The sequence below is a fragment of the Camelus bactrianus genome, chromosome 8 (assembly GCF_048773025.1).
Source record: "Camelus bactrianus isolate YW-2024 breed Bactrian camel chromosome 8, ASM4877302v1, whole genome shotgun sequence".
NCBI classification, from domain to species: Eukaryota; Metazoa; Chordata; class Mammalia; order Artiodactyla; family Camelidae; genus Camelus; species Camelus bactrianus.
The window spans coordinates 826,834-840,867 of record NC_133546.1 but is presented as its reverse complement, the minus strand read 5'-3'; the positions used below and the strand labels follow the sequence as shown (position 1 = coordinate 840,867).

Sequence of the window (14,034 nt, the reverse complement as noted above, 5' to 3'; positions counted from 1 at the left end):
GGGGGTGATCCTCGGGGACGCTAGGCCTCACTGCACTGCCACGTCCCTGGAGGATGATGAGATGCAGACAGAAGATGGGTCGCCAAGGCTGTGTCGTGCGGGGCCGGGCTGCCACCATCCACGGGCTGCGTGGCCGCGATGAGATGTTCCCTAAATAGAGCTTCTTTCTCCACAAGGACCCCAAACTGCATCTCAGCCTGAAAGCCATGAAGGGCCGGCCTGTCCCCCTCCGGGAGTTCTTCCAAGCTGGGGTCCTTCCCCTCCCCCTGGAGGAACCCTGCTAACTCTTTAAAAAAGGGAGAGAGATTCATTTATAGAAAACCTTTTTACAATTTATTTCCTGTTATTCATCTTCAAAGTATAAAAATGAGGCGCTAGCTATGTGCAGGGTTTCGGGGGTGAAGATCTGACCATGTGAACAAATAAATAAATATTTACAGTCTTTGGCAAAACAGAAGAAGTTTCATCAATCTGTATGAGAAGTTTGTTTTTTTAAAAAAAACATAAATAATTTACAAAAAAATATGGTACATTCTAAATATTCACATCATCCTCCCACTCCACGGTATGGTTCGGCCAAACACCCCCAACACAGAAGACCCACACGCTCGTCACAATGGTTACATTTAATGAAGTCTCCCCACCTTCGTTGTCTTGGGAATACATTTCCACAAAAAAGAAAAAAAAGGTGAAAAGTGCAGCAAAACAAAAAAATCAACCCCAACGGAAGCAACAAGTAAAACGTTATCAGACAGCACGGCAAGCGAAGACAAGGTCGTGGGTCCCCTCCCTGGACAAAGCGGTGATAGCACTGCCGACAGGGAGGGGCGGACAGTTCACCTGCATCAGTGACACGGCCGAGTCCTCTCACTAAACCCCGTGTGGAACGAGACTAACCAACGGTTCCTGCAGAAAGATCATGCAACTGAAAGCGAAAAACAGATCAAGCCTGGGCTCTATTACTGCATGACTGAGCGCTGGCTATTCTGCCAGGACCGCACTGGGTCCCCTCAGCTTCCACAGTTCCCCACCTCCGACACACAGCAGACACGCACCAGTAACAGCCACCACATCAGAGTTGCTGCAATGGTATATATTAAGGTTCCATTATAAACTCTCCTTATTATGTGTCTATGCGATCACGTTCACAGCAAGCTTTATCATGACAACATAATATTTGAAAGCCTTGTATTTTGACAGGGAGCTCTTTTGCTATAACTGTGTCTTTATATTATCATATACTAGTTATATGTTTACTTCTAGAAATTACTCTCCTTATGTGCTACTTGGCATATTTAAAATAAGTTACTGGTGAGGGGAACTGCATTCTATATCCATTTAATAAATAGCAACACAGCATTTATAACCGGAACCTTAATGAAATGTGTTACCGAGTTAGGTACAAGCAACTGGTCCGGAGCTTCAAGGCCTAGACTGGGAATTAGAGGCCAAAGTGCATTTGCTGACTTCTCTGCTGTCTGTTCCTCCACCAGCACACTCGAAAAAAGCTCCAGAAAGAATTCCGGTGATCGGAGCATGAAATCAAAAGACGTTGGCCAGGGGTCCCAGGCAGACAACAGCTTGAGGGCCCCGGCTGCAGGGACGGTGCACCCCTCTCTGAACCCTTCCCGTAAATGAGGTTTGGTCAGACCCACATCTGGACCCACATTTTGCAGGGACAGCCCTTCTCTGACCAAGCTGAACCCCTGCTGAGTGCGAGGGCGTTCACCGGAGGATGAGAGGCTGGGGAAGGGCACTCGTTTATTCCCGTAACTGTCTTTCCTATTCCATTTAGCGACCTGACACCCCACGTCACACACCTGGTCTCTCCTGGCCTCTTCCTTACGACGGCCTGACTTCTAACTGGAGCTGGCCCTTCTCTACACCTGGCCTAACGGGACTGGGGTGCTCTCACAATGGAAGTGGGTTGGCGATATTTACTCTTGCTTAAGTTATGATAGTGGCTTACACACAATATTCCCGCAGCTCCATACACACATAAATACGACAAGCACTTACATTTTATATGTAAACGTCGTTCTCTTTAAACAAACAAGGAAAAAGCAGTGTAACATCATGCTCAGCTTTCTCTCCACGTAAAGTCTCACGTCTCATCAGACTGGGCTTCCTGTCGTGGGCTGCATGCTCGTCTTCAGGTTCCACTAATGTTTATCCTCTGAAGGCGCTTGGGCTTGGGTTGATGACAGGAGGTGAAGGAGGCTGAGAACCACTCAAAGTCGGGGTCAAGGACAGGAGGGGCAGCTAGAGAGAGGCTGGGGGCGCCGGATGGGCTGAGGTGTCTGGGTAACAGCGTCTACAGTACTCTGCTGGAAATGCAGCCAATCTTGTTTAGACGTCTGCAAAACAGGGAGCAGAACTCAGGAGACTGCATCACGGGTTTACTTGTGCTTTATTTTGTTAAACTACAGGCTAAAACAGCATTATTTCAATTTTTAAAAAAGACATCGACAATATGGATTGAAGTGTGAATGGTTGAATGAATAGATGGATGGCAAATGGATGGATGGATGGATGGATGGAAGGATGGAAGGGTGGATGGATGGGTGGATGGAAGGATGGATGGATAAATGGAAGGATGGATGGATGGGTGGATGGATGGAAAGATGGATGGATGGATGAATGGAAAGATGGATGGATGGATAGAAGGATGGATGATGGAAGGATGGATGGATGGAAAGATGGATGGATGGAAAGATGGATGAATGGATGGCAGATGGATGGATGGATAGACGGATGGAAGGAAGGATGGATGGATGGAAGGAAGGATGGATGGATAGATGGAAGGATGGATGAAGGAAACATAAAATTTCTTGAAAGGAAACCTAACACAGGGAAGCCAACATTTCACTAGAAGCAAGAAGACAGATCAACATTCTTTCTGTGTGATTTTCAAGAAGCATCTCTGAGTCTTACTTCATCCACAGAAGGGGGACAGTTTCATATCTACACGAAGACATGGGCTTAGACCACATGGGAGCCATGTTCCCGTCCAGGTCTAGAACACTTCGATTCAATATACTCCCAGAGAGACAATAAAGAGCCCCCTCCCTCTTCCCTTCCCCCTCCCCCTCCTTTTTTTCTCTCTCCTGCTTTCTCTCCCCCCCCCCCCACAAGGGTAGCAACTTAAAATGCTGTTAGGGGCTCAGAAGGGGTAGAAACCATGGGAAGCTGCAGACTAGACAGCTGCAAACAGAGGGAAAGTGGCGATCTGACAATAACATTCACATTCAGTTTAAAACAAACTGACAGGCACAATCAACTCAGGCTGCGCAAACAAAACACCTGCTGGGGCCAGGCCACCAGCTGCCGCCCTAAAGTGCAGCTTTTGTCAAAGGAGATGAAATGCGAGTCCCTTCCCTATGCTGGGCCGCACGCCGCCCCAGGGCAATGTTCTCCGCCCACCTCTGCATTCGTATTTGAGGTCCGAGAAGTAGACCATTTCTTGAGAGAAGACAAACAGCCCCAGCCGCCCGCCAGCGTAGGTCTGGTCATAGATGGGTCCTGAGTCGGCCATGACCTGTTTTCCTTCGTGCACTAAGACTCTGAAAACAGGGGAACAGGAGAAAGGAGAGGGTGAACTCTGTGAAGACATCTACCGGAGTCAGCAGGCCACCTCCTCCTCGCGGGGCTGCCGAGAGAAGCCCAGCACCGCCCGGGCCCCTTCCTCCCCGTGACCCACCGTCACCCTCCCAGCGTCCAGGACGCCTCCGCCCAGGGGGGCCCAGGAGAGTCTGGGGAGGCAGGCGGCCCCTCCCTCTGCGGGGCGCCGGCTTCTCCCCAGGCTGTCAGGACGGATACAGGCCTTCCCGCTGCGTTAAAACCGCGTGCGCCCTGCTCCCTCCCACGGAGCGGCAGCTGCCCACTGCCGCCGCCCCGACCGGGGAGGAACGCGTGCCTGAGCGAGCAGGAGCCTCTCTGTGCACACGTCACCCCTGCGAGCGGCCCGGCCTCCCTGCGGACCTGCCTGTCGTCACGGCGACGTGCGCGCCTGGCACGGGGGAAATCAGACCGCGTCGTGCTCTTACACACTTAGCAAAAAACTTAAATTTAAATCATCCGTGTTTTGTTTAAATCACAACAAGGCTTTCACGCTGAGGGGAGAAGACTGCTGGACGTGCTTGTAAGAGCTTGTTCAGAGGTGTGCTCTGAATCCAGCCACTCGCAACAGCAGAGCTGAACACGAGTCCACCCTCCAAACGACTCGCGTGACAGTCTGCAGAGAGGTGGTGCTTTGCACTGCGTGTCTCCTCCCTGCACACGGCCTTCACGAGGAGGAGGAACGTTCCCCGCCCTCCAGGTCATTTTAACAAGACAGTTTGGTTTTCTCCTCTTCATCAGTTCTGTTTTTGCTTTTTTTCCAAAGTGATGCACAACAGAAAATGCTGGAGAGAAAACCGAAGGCGCCTGAACTGCAGGGACCAGAGAGCAGCATGCGAGCCAGAAGCGCCCTGGCTCGTCCGCCTGTCTGCACCCTAACCTGCCGTCCAACGGGAAGCCGCTCTGAAGCGAGAAGGTTACTTGGCGGAAACGCGGCCGCGCTGGGCCACCCTCACCTGATGTAGCCGGTCTTCGGCCTGTGGGTCAGGTGCCACCGGTAGGCGGTGTAGTCCTTCCAGCCAATGTTCCTGGGGTCGTGCCACAACGTGCGCACCTGGGAGAAATGTCACTCGTGAGCACGACTGGAGCCAAATCTGATGCAGCTTCTCAGCACAAATGGGGGACAAATGTGACTCTGCCAACGTCCCCCTCAGCTCCGGCTGCCACGTTTCCCTCTAATACACTCAGGGTGCGAGTGTGACGGGGACAAGGTGGCTCTGCGCAGAGAGCACAGGCGTGCGGGCTGAGTCACAGAGCCCCTGCTTCTTAGCCCGGACGCCGCGGGAAACGCCGGGACTTCCAAACCCGGATCTCCCTATGCCTGGGGGGCAGAGTGATGGTTAGCCTGCAAGAGGATTACCAATCGTGTTGATAAAAGCTCGAGGATGGGCAACTCAGTGAGCGAGGTACCCAACAGATCATTAAAATGAATGTGGCCAGAGTTTAAATTAGCACAGTAGAGACAGGAGTATTTTTTTCAGCCTTTTTTTGGGGGAAGTAATTAGTTTTACATATTTATTTTTGAAGGGGGTCCTGGGGACTGAACCCAGGGCCTCTCATGTATGCTGAGCACGTGCTCTACCACCGAGCTGCACCCTGCCCAACCAGGACGGGCACTTCTGTGATGGGCCAGGGCTGCCCACGGGGTCAGAGAAGGGCCTCCCCCACCTGTCCTTCCGTGTTCCCGGTGTGCCACAGTGCGTTCCTCAGGTGCTCGCCTGTCCCCGTGGTGGAGTTCACCACCTTGAGGGACACCCCCGAGTAGCCGTACGCCCGGGTGGGCTGGTCCTCCCAGTAGGTCTGCGTGACCTGCTTCCACATCACCACGTAGAAGCGGCTGCTGGACTGGTACCCGAAGACAAAGCCCGCGTAGTCGTCATCCCGGTCCGTGTTGACATAGAACGTGCCGCTGAAGTCCACGGACCCAAACTCGTCAAAACCTGGATGCCAAAGGGAACATTCCATCGTAAGATGAAGTCAGAAACAGCCTTTCGGGGCATTCCTGGAGGAGCCCTGCCATCACTGAGCACAGAGGGGAGGGAGGTCTCCCTTCCACCCGGCCCAGGCTCTGTGACGGCGAGACTGATGCCACTCATGGCATTTTATTTGTTTAGCCCTCACTTGTGCAGTTACAGCAGAGCTTTACCACATCAGGGAATATTTTATCGTCCAAGTCCATGAGAGAAGACGGTCTGCTGAACATGAAATCTCGGAGAGGCCAGTGCTGCTTCCCCAAGGTCTTCCACCAGAAACACCTGGGCAGACGGTTCCAAAGACCGAGGTGGATGGGACCCGGGAAAGACCCCTGCCCCCATCCACCCAGTTCTCAGGAGCAGCCTGTGTGCTGCGGGGCACCTTGCAAGTGGGGCCTGCGTGACGGTGCGCGTTCTGAAGGCTCACCGACGGCGATGCCGGGGTCAGAGTTCGCCGTCTGCACCAGCTCCTTGCCTTGATGGCGAATGACCCAGTTGGGATCGATCTGAGTGGTGCCCTTGGGGTCCAGGTGGACCATCTGGAAGTTCCGGAAGTCGGTCTCACTGATGGCGTGGTTTTCAGGACACACGTCGTCGATGTCAGGGATGCTGTCATTGTCAAAGTCGTCTTTGCAAGCATCACCTCGCCCGTCACCTGTCACCAAGGACAAGCGGAAAGCTAGCAGAGCCGGGGCCGCCGCCTGCCCATCTGTCTCGGAGAGCTCAGCACGTGATTCTCCGCAGACTCAAGGCGAGGTGCCTGGCGGTGTGGCAGGGATTAGCGCTTAGACGCTCAGCCCCGCCTGAGGGCCGGGCTGCGAGGGCTCTCGACACTCTTTAAAATGTTGCTGCGATGACGCTGGAGCAAAGCACCCCAAAGCCAAGTTCCCGCGTGAGTCACCTCTCACTCTGTTCTGATCTCGAAACCAGGCGCACAGACCCGAACGCTGCCAGTCACGCTGGGCTGCGGCCCCAGCTGCTTTCTGTCAGGGCCTGTCACTGCCCTGACCGCCCTGCCTGCCGTCTGGAACTCACAGCAGGACTCCTTCACCAAGCAGTTTTCCCTAGGGAGACATGCCCTTCCCTCCTTTGGAAGCATCCTGCCGAGTTTCCCAGGGACGAGGGGGCAGGGCTGGGGGCCAGGGCCAGGCTGACACGTGCAGGGGGATGCCCGCTGGGACCGCCGTGCCCCCCGGGCAGTGAGACAGCGGCAGTGCTGTGGGAGGGTTACATGCACCAGGTCAGCCACCCTCGTGCCTGCCACTTTGGAAAGAAAGTCCATGTTGGACTCAATTTCCTATCAAACCCTTCACTGCGTCCCAGTCTGGCTCAGTGACACACATCCCAGCTACTGTGTGACAGGCATGGACTCACGCTGAAGGGGCCTTTCAACTCCACCAGCCTTGCCTCCACCCCTCTCCCCTGCTCGGTAGCCTGCAAGCCCCCTCCCCAGGCCGAGTGGGTGTGGGAACTGAACTCCTCTGCTCTGTTTCCTCCTGAAACCCCCCTGAGAGCATCCTTGGAGCTGCCCCCAGATCAGTGAGTCTCACCACATGCGTCTTAGTCATCTTGGCTCCAACATCCAGCATCCCTTACCCTCGTCCTGGGGGACATGCGTCCTCTACACAGCGTCCAGGGCAGCCAGGACTCCATCCTAGAGCTGCGTTCTCACAGCCTTGAGCGGCAGCCAGAGAACATGCAAAGTGTCCCTGAGCACAGCCGCGCACCTGACCTGTCACCTGGCCCGTTACCTGAGACTCTAACAGGAAAACTGGAGGTCCTGGTCCGCACCTGCACAAACCCTTGCTGTGTCCAGAGGCAGGCGAGGCAGCGCTCCCCCTGCACCCCCGCCCCGCCACCTGTGCGGGCGCACCCACCATCTGCGTCCTCCTGGCCGGGGTTGGGCACGAGCCTGCAGTTGTCCCTGTCGTCGGGGATCCCGTCGTTGTCATCGTCTGAGTCACAGGCGTCACCCTTGCCATCGTGGTCATGGTCAGCCTGGTTGGCATTGGACACGTAGGGGCAGTTGTCCTGGTTGTTCTGGTGGCCGTCCTCGTCGACATCTTCATTGTTGTCGCACTGGTCTCCCACCAGGTCATTGTCCACGTCCGTCTGGGACACAGTTTGGGGACAGCGGTATTGAGCATCCGTCCGATAAGACAGAGGCAGGCGGAAGGTCACCCGTGGATGTCGGGCTGGACCACAACCCCTGCAGGTGAGCGGCCGAGTGCAGGGGTGTCCCCGCCGTATACCTCCGAGCCGGGACTGGACCCCAGGACCCTCCCCGCCACCGTCTCGGGCAGACGCCCTTTCCTTCGGGGGGGCTGGGAGGGATTAGGGGCCACGGAACCAGGCCTTTCTGAAGTGTCTGACACGACACGCTCTCCACTACATCACTATGGTACGTTCACACCGTGTCTTCCAAAGGCAAACCTGGAAAAGAGGCCAGTTGCTGTTTGCCTGCGAGGATACGGTGGAGACGACTGGGTGGAGAAATGCTCCCTCGGGACAGTGAGGCACGGCCCCTCCTCACCTGGCCAGTGGCCAGCGAGACACAGAGCCCACTCACACTTGAGTTCAGGACATGTTTTCAATTAAAGTGACTGAAAAGCGTGCGTTGTCCTGGCAGAGCAGATGGAAGAGCGCAAAGCCACACGTGTCTGCAACCGAGAAGCCCTCACCCTCCGCTGCCCGCAGACGCCCCTGGCCCTCGCCCCCGTCACCTGGTCTGGGTTGTGCACCAGCGGGCAGTTGTCGCAGTGGTCTCCCACTCCGTCGCCGTCGCTGTCCCTCTGGTCCGTGTTGTACACGTATGGACAGTTGTCTCGCTCATTGAAGACGTCTGCGGGGGGTCGGGGGAAAACAGAAGCAGGCGGAGTTCAGAAAAGGCACAGCCCTCTTCCTGCTGTGTTAAATGACTTAGAGCCACACGTGTGTCCGAGAAAAAATGATCCAAGCAACCGTAAAATGTAAAGGTTATTAGATTCATGGAAGGTTTCCCACTAAAGGTAAAGTTCATTTCGTCTAAAGCTGAGCCAGCTCCGGAGGGTCCCGGACGACGACACACACCAAGGTTACTGAGGGGAGCACCACAGCTGAACCTCTGATCTGCAGCATGATGCTTCCCCAAATGCCTGCTCAGAAGGCCTCCTCGGCCCCTAGGAACGGGCCGGTGCCCCGGTTCCACGCCTCATCCATTTCTTACATTAGGAGGGAAAAACAACACAGACTGACCAGAGGGTTAGCTGTAAGGTCTTATTTCAGGAAACCTGAGAGTTGATAGTGAACTTCGTCAACTCCGGAGCTATGAAAATATGAAGTGCCCGTCATCAGGCTCGAACAGCCATGGAAAACCTCACACAGCGGTGCGTCCGTGGGACACCATGAGGCAGGCTGGGGTGGCTGTCTTGTCCTGACAGGCGGGGTCCGGCTGGGAGGAGGAAGCCGTGGGGGAGGCAGGGAGGGAGGAAGCCCTGAGAGATGGAGGGGTCAGACCTCACAGACGCCAGCAGGGTCGGGAAAGCCCTGGAGAGCAGTGCAGCCGGTCACTGTCCTGGTACCGCTGGAGGCCGGTCAGTGTGATGCCAAGTCACACCAAGGAAACAGCCAGGACACAAGGGCAGGAGGGGCCGGGCAGGGGCCGGGGAGGCTGGAGGCTGGCGGGGACGGGCCAGGAGAGGCAAAGGGGCAGGCGTGCTTCGGTCTGCGCTGCTGCCCGAGGGCGGGGAGGCTGTGCTGTGGGTGAGGGCTGGCCCCTGAGGGCACTGCCAGCTCCGGTTAAATGCTGGCCTGGTGGTGTCAGAGGATACCGGCATCTGGGGGTACGTGGAGCCCCTTGGGGGGCTTTGCAACAAATGATTCGATGAATGGTTGGACATGAGGTATGAACGGAAGTGACAGGGGACAGGAGAGACCAACGCTGTCCCCAGACCTGTCTCAGAAGCACAGGCTGGTGAACAGGGTCCTTGGGGCTGTGAATGGAAGTGGATGTCAGGGAAGATGCCATGACTGGGCGCAGGACTAGGCACCCAGGGCCAGAAAAACAAAGATGCCAGATGTGTCGTTTTCCAAAGGACGGTCTTGAGGCTGGTGACCCTTCCAGGGGCCCGGGGGAGAGGCAGGGGCAGAATGAGGGTGGGGTCCTGTGAGAGCAGCTTAATGAATCACTTTATCTCTTGTCAGGATCTAGGTGAAGATGAGCTTGTCCAGGAAGCACAGACGAATGCGGGCAGCCACGAGCTCCCGACTGAGGCCCTCCCGACCCCCAGGAGCCGCGGCGGGACTGACCGTCTCCGTCGATGTCCACCGAGCAAGCATCTCCCTCCCCGTTGTTGTCCGTGTCGATCTGGGCCGGGTTGTGCACGTAAGGACAGTTGTCACAGCGGTCCCCGACCTCGTCCTTGTCATAGTCAAACTGACGGGGGTTGAAGAGAAGTTGGCAGTTGTCCTGGAGCAAAAAAGAGAGGGAAGGACATAAGGAACAGCACTGGGGTGTTTGCCGGGTCACTTACAAAATGACACACGTCATACGCTCAAGCGGGCCAAAACCACCAGGCAGACACAGGGCAGACACAGCCCGTCAGCCCTCGCCAGCACCTCTGAATCAAATCATTTCATCATTATTTACACGTCTGTCCCTGTGGACAGTTTTGAGATTTTCTACAGCAAAGGGGACAGGCCGTATGGTTCTTCTTGAGGACAGATGAGACAGGTGTCCAGTCAATGAATGAATGAGTCAGCGGATCAGCAGAAGTCAGAGGCAGCGGACCTGTGGATGAAGCCCTGGGCACCCTGTCTCTGCCCGTGCCGCGTTAGCACTGCGAGGCTGACCCCTGACGTCTGCACCGATCCTCTCAGGAAATGCTAACATCTGAATTTTGCCTAAAGACAAGTGTATCGCACACAGCCTCGCCCATCACTGGCACCCCCAGGAGGGTAGCAAGTCCCTTTTTATGCAATTAACACACTGTAACTGACTATCCTTCCACAAAAAAAAAAAAGTAAATTAGCAAGGGGAGGGGGAGTACGGCTCAGTGGTGGAGTGTGTGCTTAGAGTGCTCGAGGCCTGGGTTCGATCCCCAGTACCTCCCTTAAAACATAAATGAATAAACAAACAAACCAACCTAATTACCTCCCCCCCCCAAAAAAAGGTAAATCAAGCTACTGAGGACATTCTGGCAGAGCTCCCAGGGCAGCTCCACGCTCTGCTGGTTAACACGCTTGTGTAGCCCGACACACTGTCACCTGCGCGGGAACAGGGATCCTGTCTCCTTCCGGGAACCACTCCAGCCACAGGAGGGTCTCCCCTGCCTGTCTGCTCGGCGTCCCCCCAGAGGCTCCACCCGCCTCCTTGCGCCCCTCCCCGAGGCCCCACCTACCTACCTGTACCCTCCCAAGGCCCCGCCCACCTTCCTGCACCCCCAGAGGCCCCGCCCACCTTCTCGTCGGTGACACCGTCGTTGTCATCATCGTCATCACAGGCATCCCCAATGCCGTCCTTGTCAAAGTCTTCTTGTCCAGAGTTAGGCAGGAGGGGGCAGTTGTCCTGCAAACAGAGAGGGTGCAAAGGCGACAGAAATGTCCGAAGAGCCCCTGGCTTTCAGGAGGGTGGGGCAGTCAGGACCCAAGGTCAGCATCAGACATCGGTCCCCAGCGGGGTCAGGAGGATGGGACACCTGGCGGCAGGGACGGGACCACTGCGTGTCCTCTCCAGACTCACACCCACCTCCAGGGAGTGGAGACCAGGGAAGCTTGGGCGTCGAGCCCAGGATCCCTGAAGCTGCAGATCAGCGCAGGAACCAGAGGAGGAAGGAAACGCAGGACCGGCCGGAACCGCCCACCCTGTTCAGTCCCACAGACTTCACGTCAAAAAGCCTCAGTCACAGACGTTTAACCCTCACTAGCCTAGAGTCATTGGAGGTGCAGGGATGTGCTGAGAACCCGAGGCCTGGCGCCCACACCATCCCCCCAGGTCAGCTCCTCCCAGTGAGTGTATAACTTCCAGAATCGGAAGAAAATCACTCTGTTTCAGTCCAACTCTGTTATGACTCAAAGCCAAGCTGCATGGACACCCCAGCCTGAGGGAACCGGGGATACCAGGGCAGGGTCGATGGTAAAGAGGGGGCTTCAATTCCATGAATGCATGTGTCACAGAAGCCCCAGGGGTCCAATCAGAAGCACCCCGCCTTGGGCCGCATCTGGAGCTGGGTTTCAACTCCAGCCCATGAAGGACAAGAGGGGTTCCTGGGTTCCTGCCATGGGGACACAGGTCCTCGAGGGCATCGGCCAGTGATGGATTCAGACCCTTGCAGCGACTAAGGGAGCCTCTCAGATGAGGTGGGGTGCTTCTTACGAACTGACCTTTGCATCTGTTTGTTCTCGTAAATTCTGTTTGGAAATTGCGATGTGCTATCTTTAAGTTCTTAAATTCCTGTCCGAAGTTCCACAAAAATGAAAAAAAGAAGCAAGATGTCCTCAGCCTCATGGCACCTTCCTGCTATGGCACCTGCTGTGCCCTGAACCCCTTATCCATGGTCATCCAAGCAGCACCCACTTCCCGGGGACTCTCCGAGCTGGACACCTGAGCTGGTTAGATCGGGGACAGTGGTCAGGCAGCTACAGTGAAGGCTGCAAGATACCTCGGCTATTTCAAAGCAAGTCCACTTTTGCTTCAGTCAACTTCTGCCATCTTTACGAGAGAGACCAAAAGGAAAAATGTAAAGCTCTATTGCTCACAATTCACAAGAATAAGTAAATGTTAAATATTTGAATATATTTATATTTACAAATAATGTCTTTTGCAAGTTTGTAGCATTCACACTTCTGAAGCTACTAAGGCATAAAACTGCGCTAAACCTTTCTGGGACACCTTGTTAGTGTCAGAGTGGTGGTTCCCTCGACGCCTGCCACGTCCTAGTCTTCTGGAACCTGCAGATGTCACCTTATATGGCAAAGGAGTGACCAGTACCTCACATGGTAAAGAGAAGATCACCTTATGTGCCAAAGAAGTGACTGATTTAAGGGTCTTGAAAGGATGAGCTTATCCTGGAGAACTGAGATGGGCCCTGAGCACATCCACGTGGGTCCTGAAGAGAATCAGAGGCAGTTTGGGACAGACACAGAGAAGCAGGCCGAAGCGGAGGTCAGGGTGATGCACCCACAAGCCAAGGACACCTGGGGCCACCAGAAGCCGGGAGAGGCAGAAAGGACCCTCCTCCAGAGGTCCCAGTGGGGGCACAGCCCTGCAACCCCTTGACCTCAGACTCCTGCTCCAGACTGTGAGAAGGTGAAACTCTGCTGTTCTCAGCCACCCAGTCTGGGGCCTTGGCTGCAGGAGTCCAGGAGAGGAACACACACTGTTGACCCCAAGGAAGTTCTGCTCGTCCAGGGGCCCTAATTGCTTCCTGTGTGGGGCACGCAGGGGTCTTTGTAAGGGAAAACATTCACTGGATTCCGGCTGAGTGACCGCAGCTGAGCCCAATTCCTGCGCAGACTTGCCTCCAAGGTCATGGGGTCTGTTTACATCCCCCTCTGCCTCCCCTTCACTGATTTCAATCCCTCTTTGCAGTCGGTCAACAAACACGTATCAGACATGGCGTCCTCTCCCAGTTCCCAACAAGGAGCTACTTTTTCAGAGCAATCCCTGGAATTCACAGAAATCCACCAGGCAGATGCCTTTAGGGGGCTGGCAGGTGGCCTGATGACGCCGCCCAGCTCCCCTGGCGTCTCGAGGTGGGAACCACGTGGCCCTGGGGACGGTGAGGACCCTCTGAGGGCTTTGACCCGTAGGTCATCTCCACGGGGGCACGGCTGCCCGGACTTGAGTCACTGGAGCCTGGAGAGAGGTGTGAGCACCTGCCCTGCACCCCCCCCCCCCGCATCCTCACCTTGATGCAGTGGTAGGTGGCGTTGGTGGCGCAGACCAGGTTCCTGTTGGGCCAGCCGTCCAGGTCCGAGTCCTCCCCGCAGATGAGCCCGTCGCCTGCGTAGCCAGTCTGGCACTCGCACTTGAACATGGGGTCGCTGAAGTGGCCCAGGTAGACGCACTCCGCGTGCCTGTGGCAGTTGTGGGTCTTGTCCTTGCAGGGGTTCTCAGGCTCGCACACCTGCCAGGAGGCCCAAGCAGTCAGGACAGGAGGGCCGCGTGCCGGGCGCAGGTCCTGCCCGCGGGACGCCGAGGCGGCGGCGGCTGCAGGGGCAGGTCCAGACCCCTGGGCTCTGCCATCGCAGGGTTGTTTCACACGGCAGCGCCCTGAGCAACCACCCATCCGAGCCTCCGGTGACACCTGGGGCCACGGAGGGACCAGAAGTCCTCACCTTGGTCCTCAGGGACCCTGTGCATGAAGCCCAGACCTGCACTCTGTGCTCTGAATCCCGTGTCCCTCGCTGGTGGGGTCATGCTGGCCGGCAAAGGAAAACCCTCCTGCCATCTGTCCCCTCCAGC

General features: G+C 55.9%; 1 protein-coding gene across 2 annotated transcripts in view; it reads right to left on the bottom strand.

The window, feature by feature from the left end:
- Positions 1-310: 310 nt before the first annotated feature.
- The window catches only part of THBS2 (thrombospondin 2), a 28,816-nt gene continuing 15,092 nt past the window's right edge, over positions 311-14,034 (bottom strand). For both annotated transcript variants that reach the window (XM_074367952.1, XM_074367951.1), the window contains 10 exons: positions 13,478-13,696; positions 11,029-11,136; positions 9,879-10,038; positions 8,315-8,433; positions 7,469-7,703; positions 6,019-6,246; positions 5,287-5,558; positions 4,575-4,672; positions 3,424-3,563; positions 311-2,357 (listed from right to left, as the gene is read on the bottom strand). In XM_074367952.1, the coding sequence (XP_074224053.1) occupies positions 2,350-2,357; positions 3,424-3,563; positions 4,575-4,672; positions 5,287-5,558; positions 6,019-6,246; positions 7,469-7,703; positions 8,315-8,433; positions 9,879-10,038; positions 11,029-11,136; positions 13,478-13,696 (1,587 nt within the window). In that variant the 3' untranslated portion in view covers positions 311-2,349. The remainder of the gene's footprint in view (positions 2,358-3,423; positions 3,564-4,574; positions 4,673-5,286; positions 5,559-6,018; positions 6,247-7,468; positions 7,704-8,314; positions 8,434-9,878; positions 10,039-11,028; positions 11,137-13,477; positions 13,697-14,034) is intronic.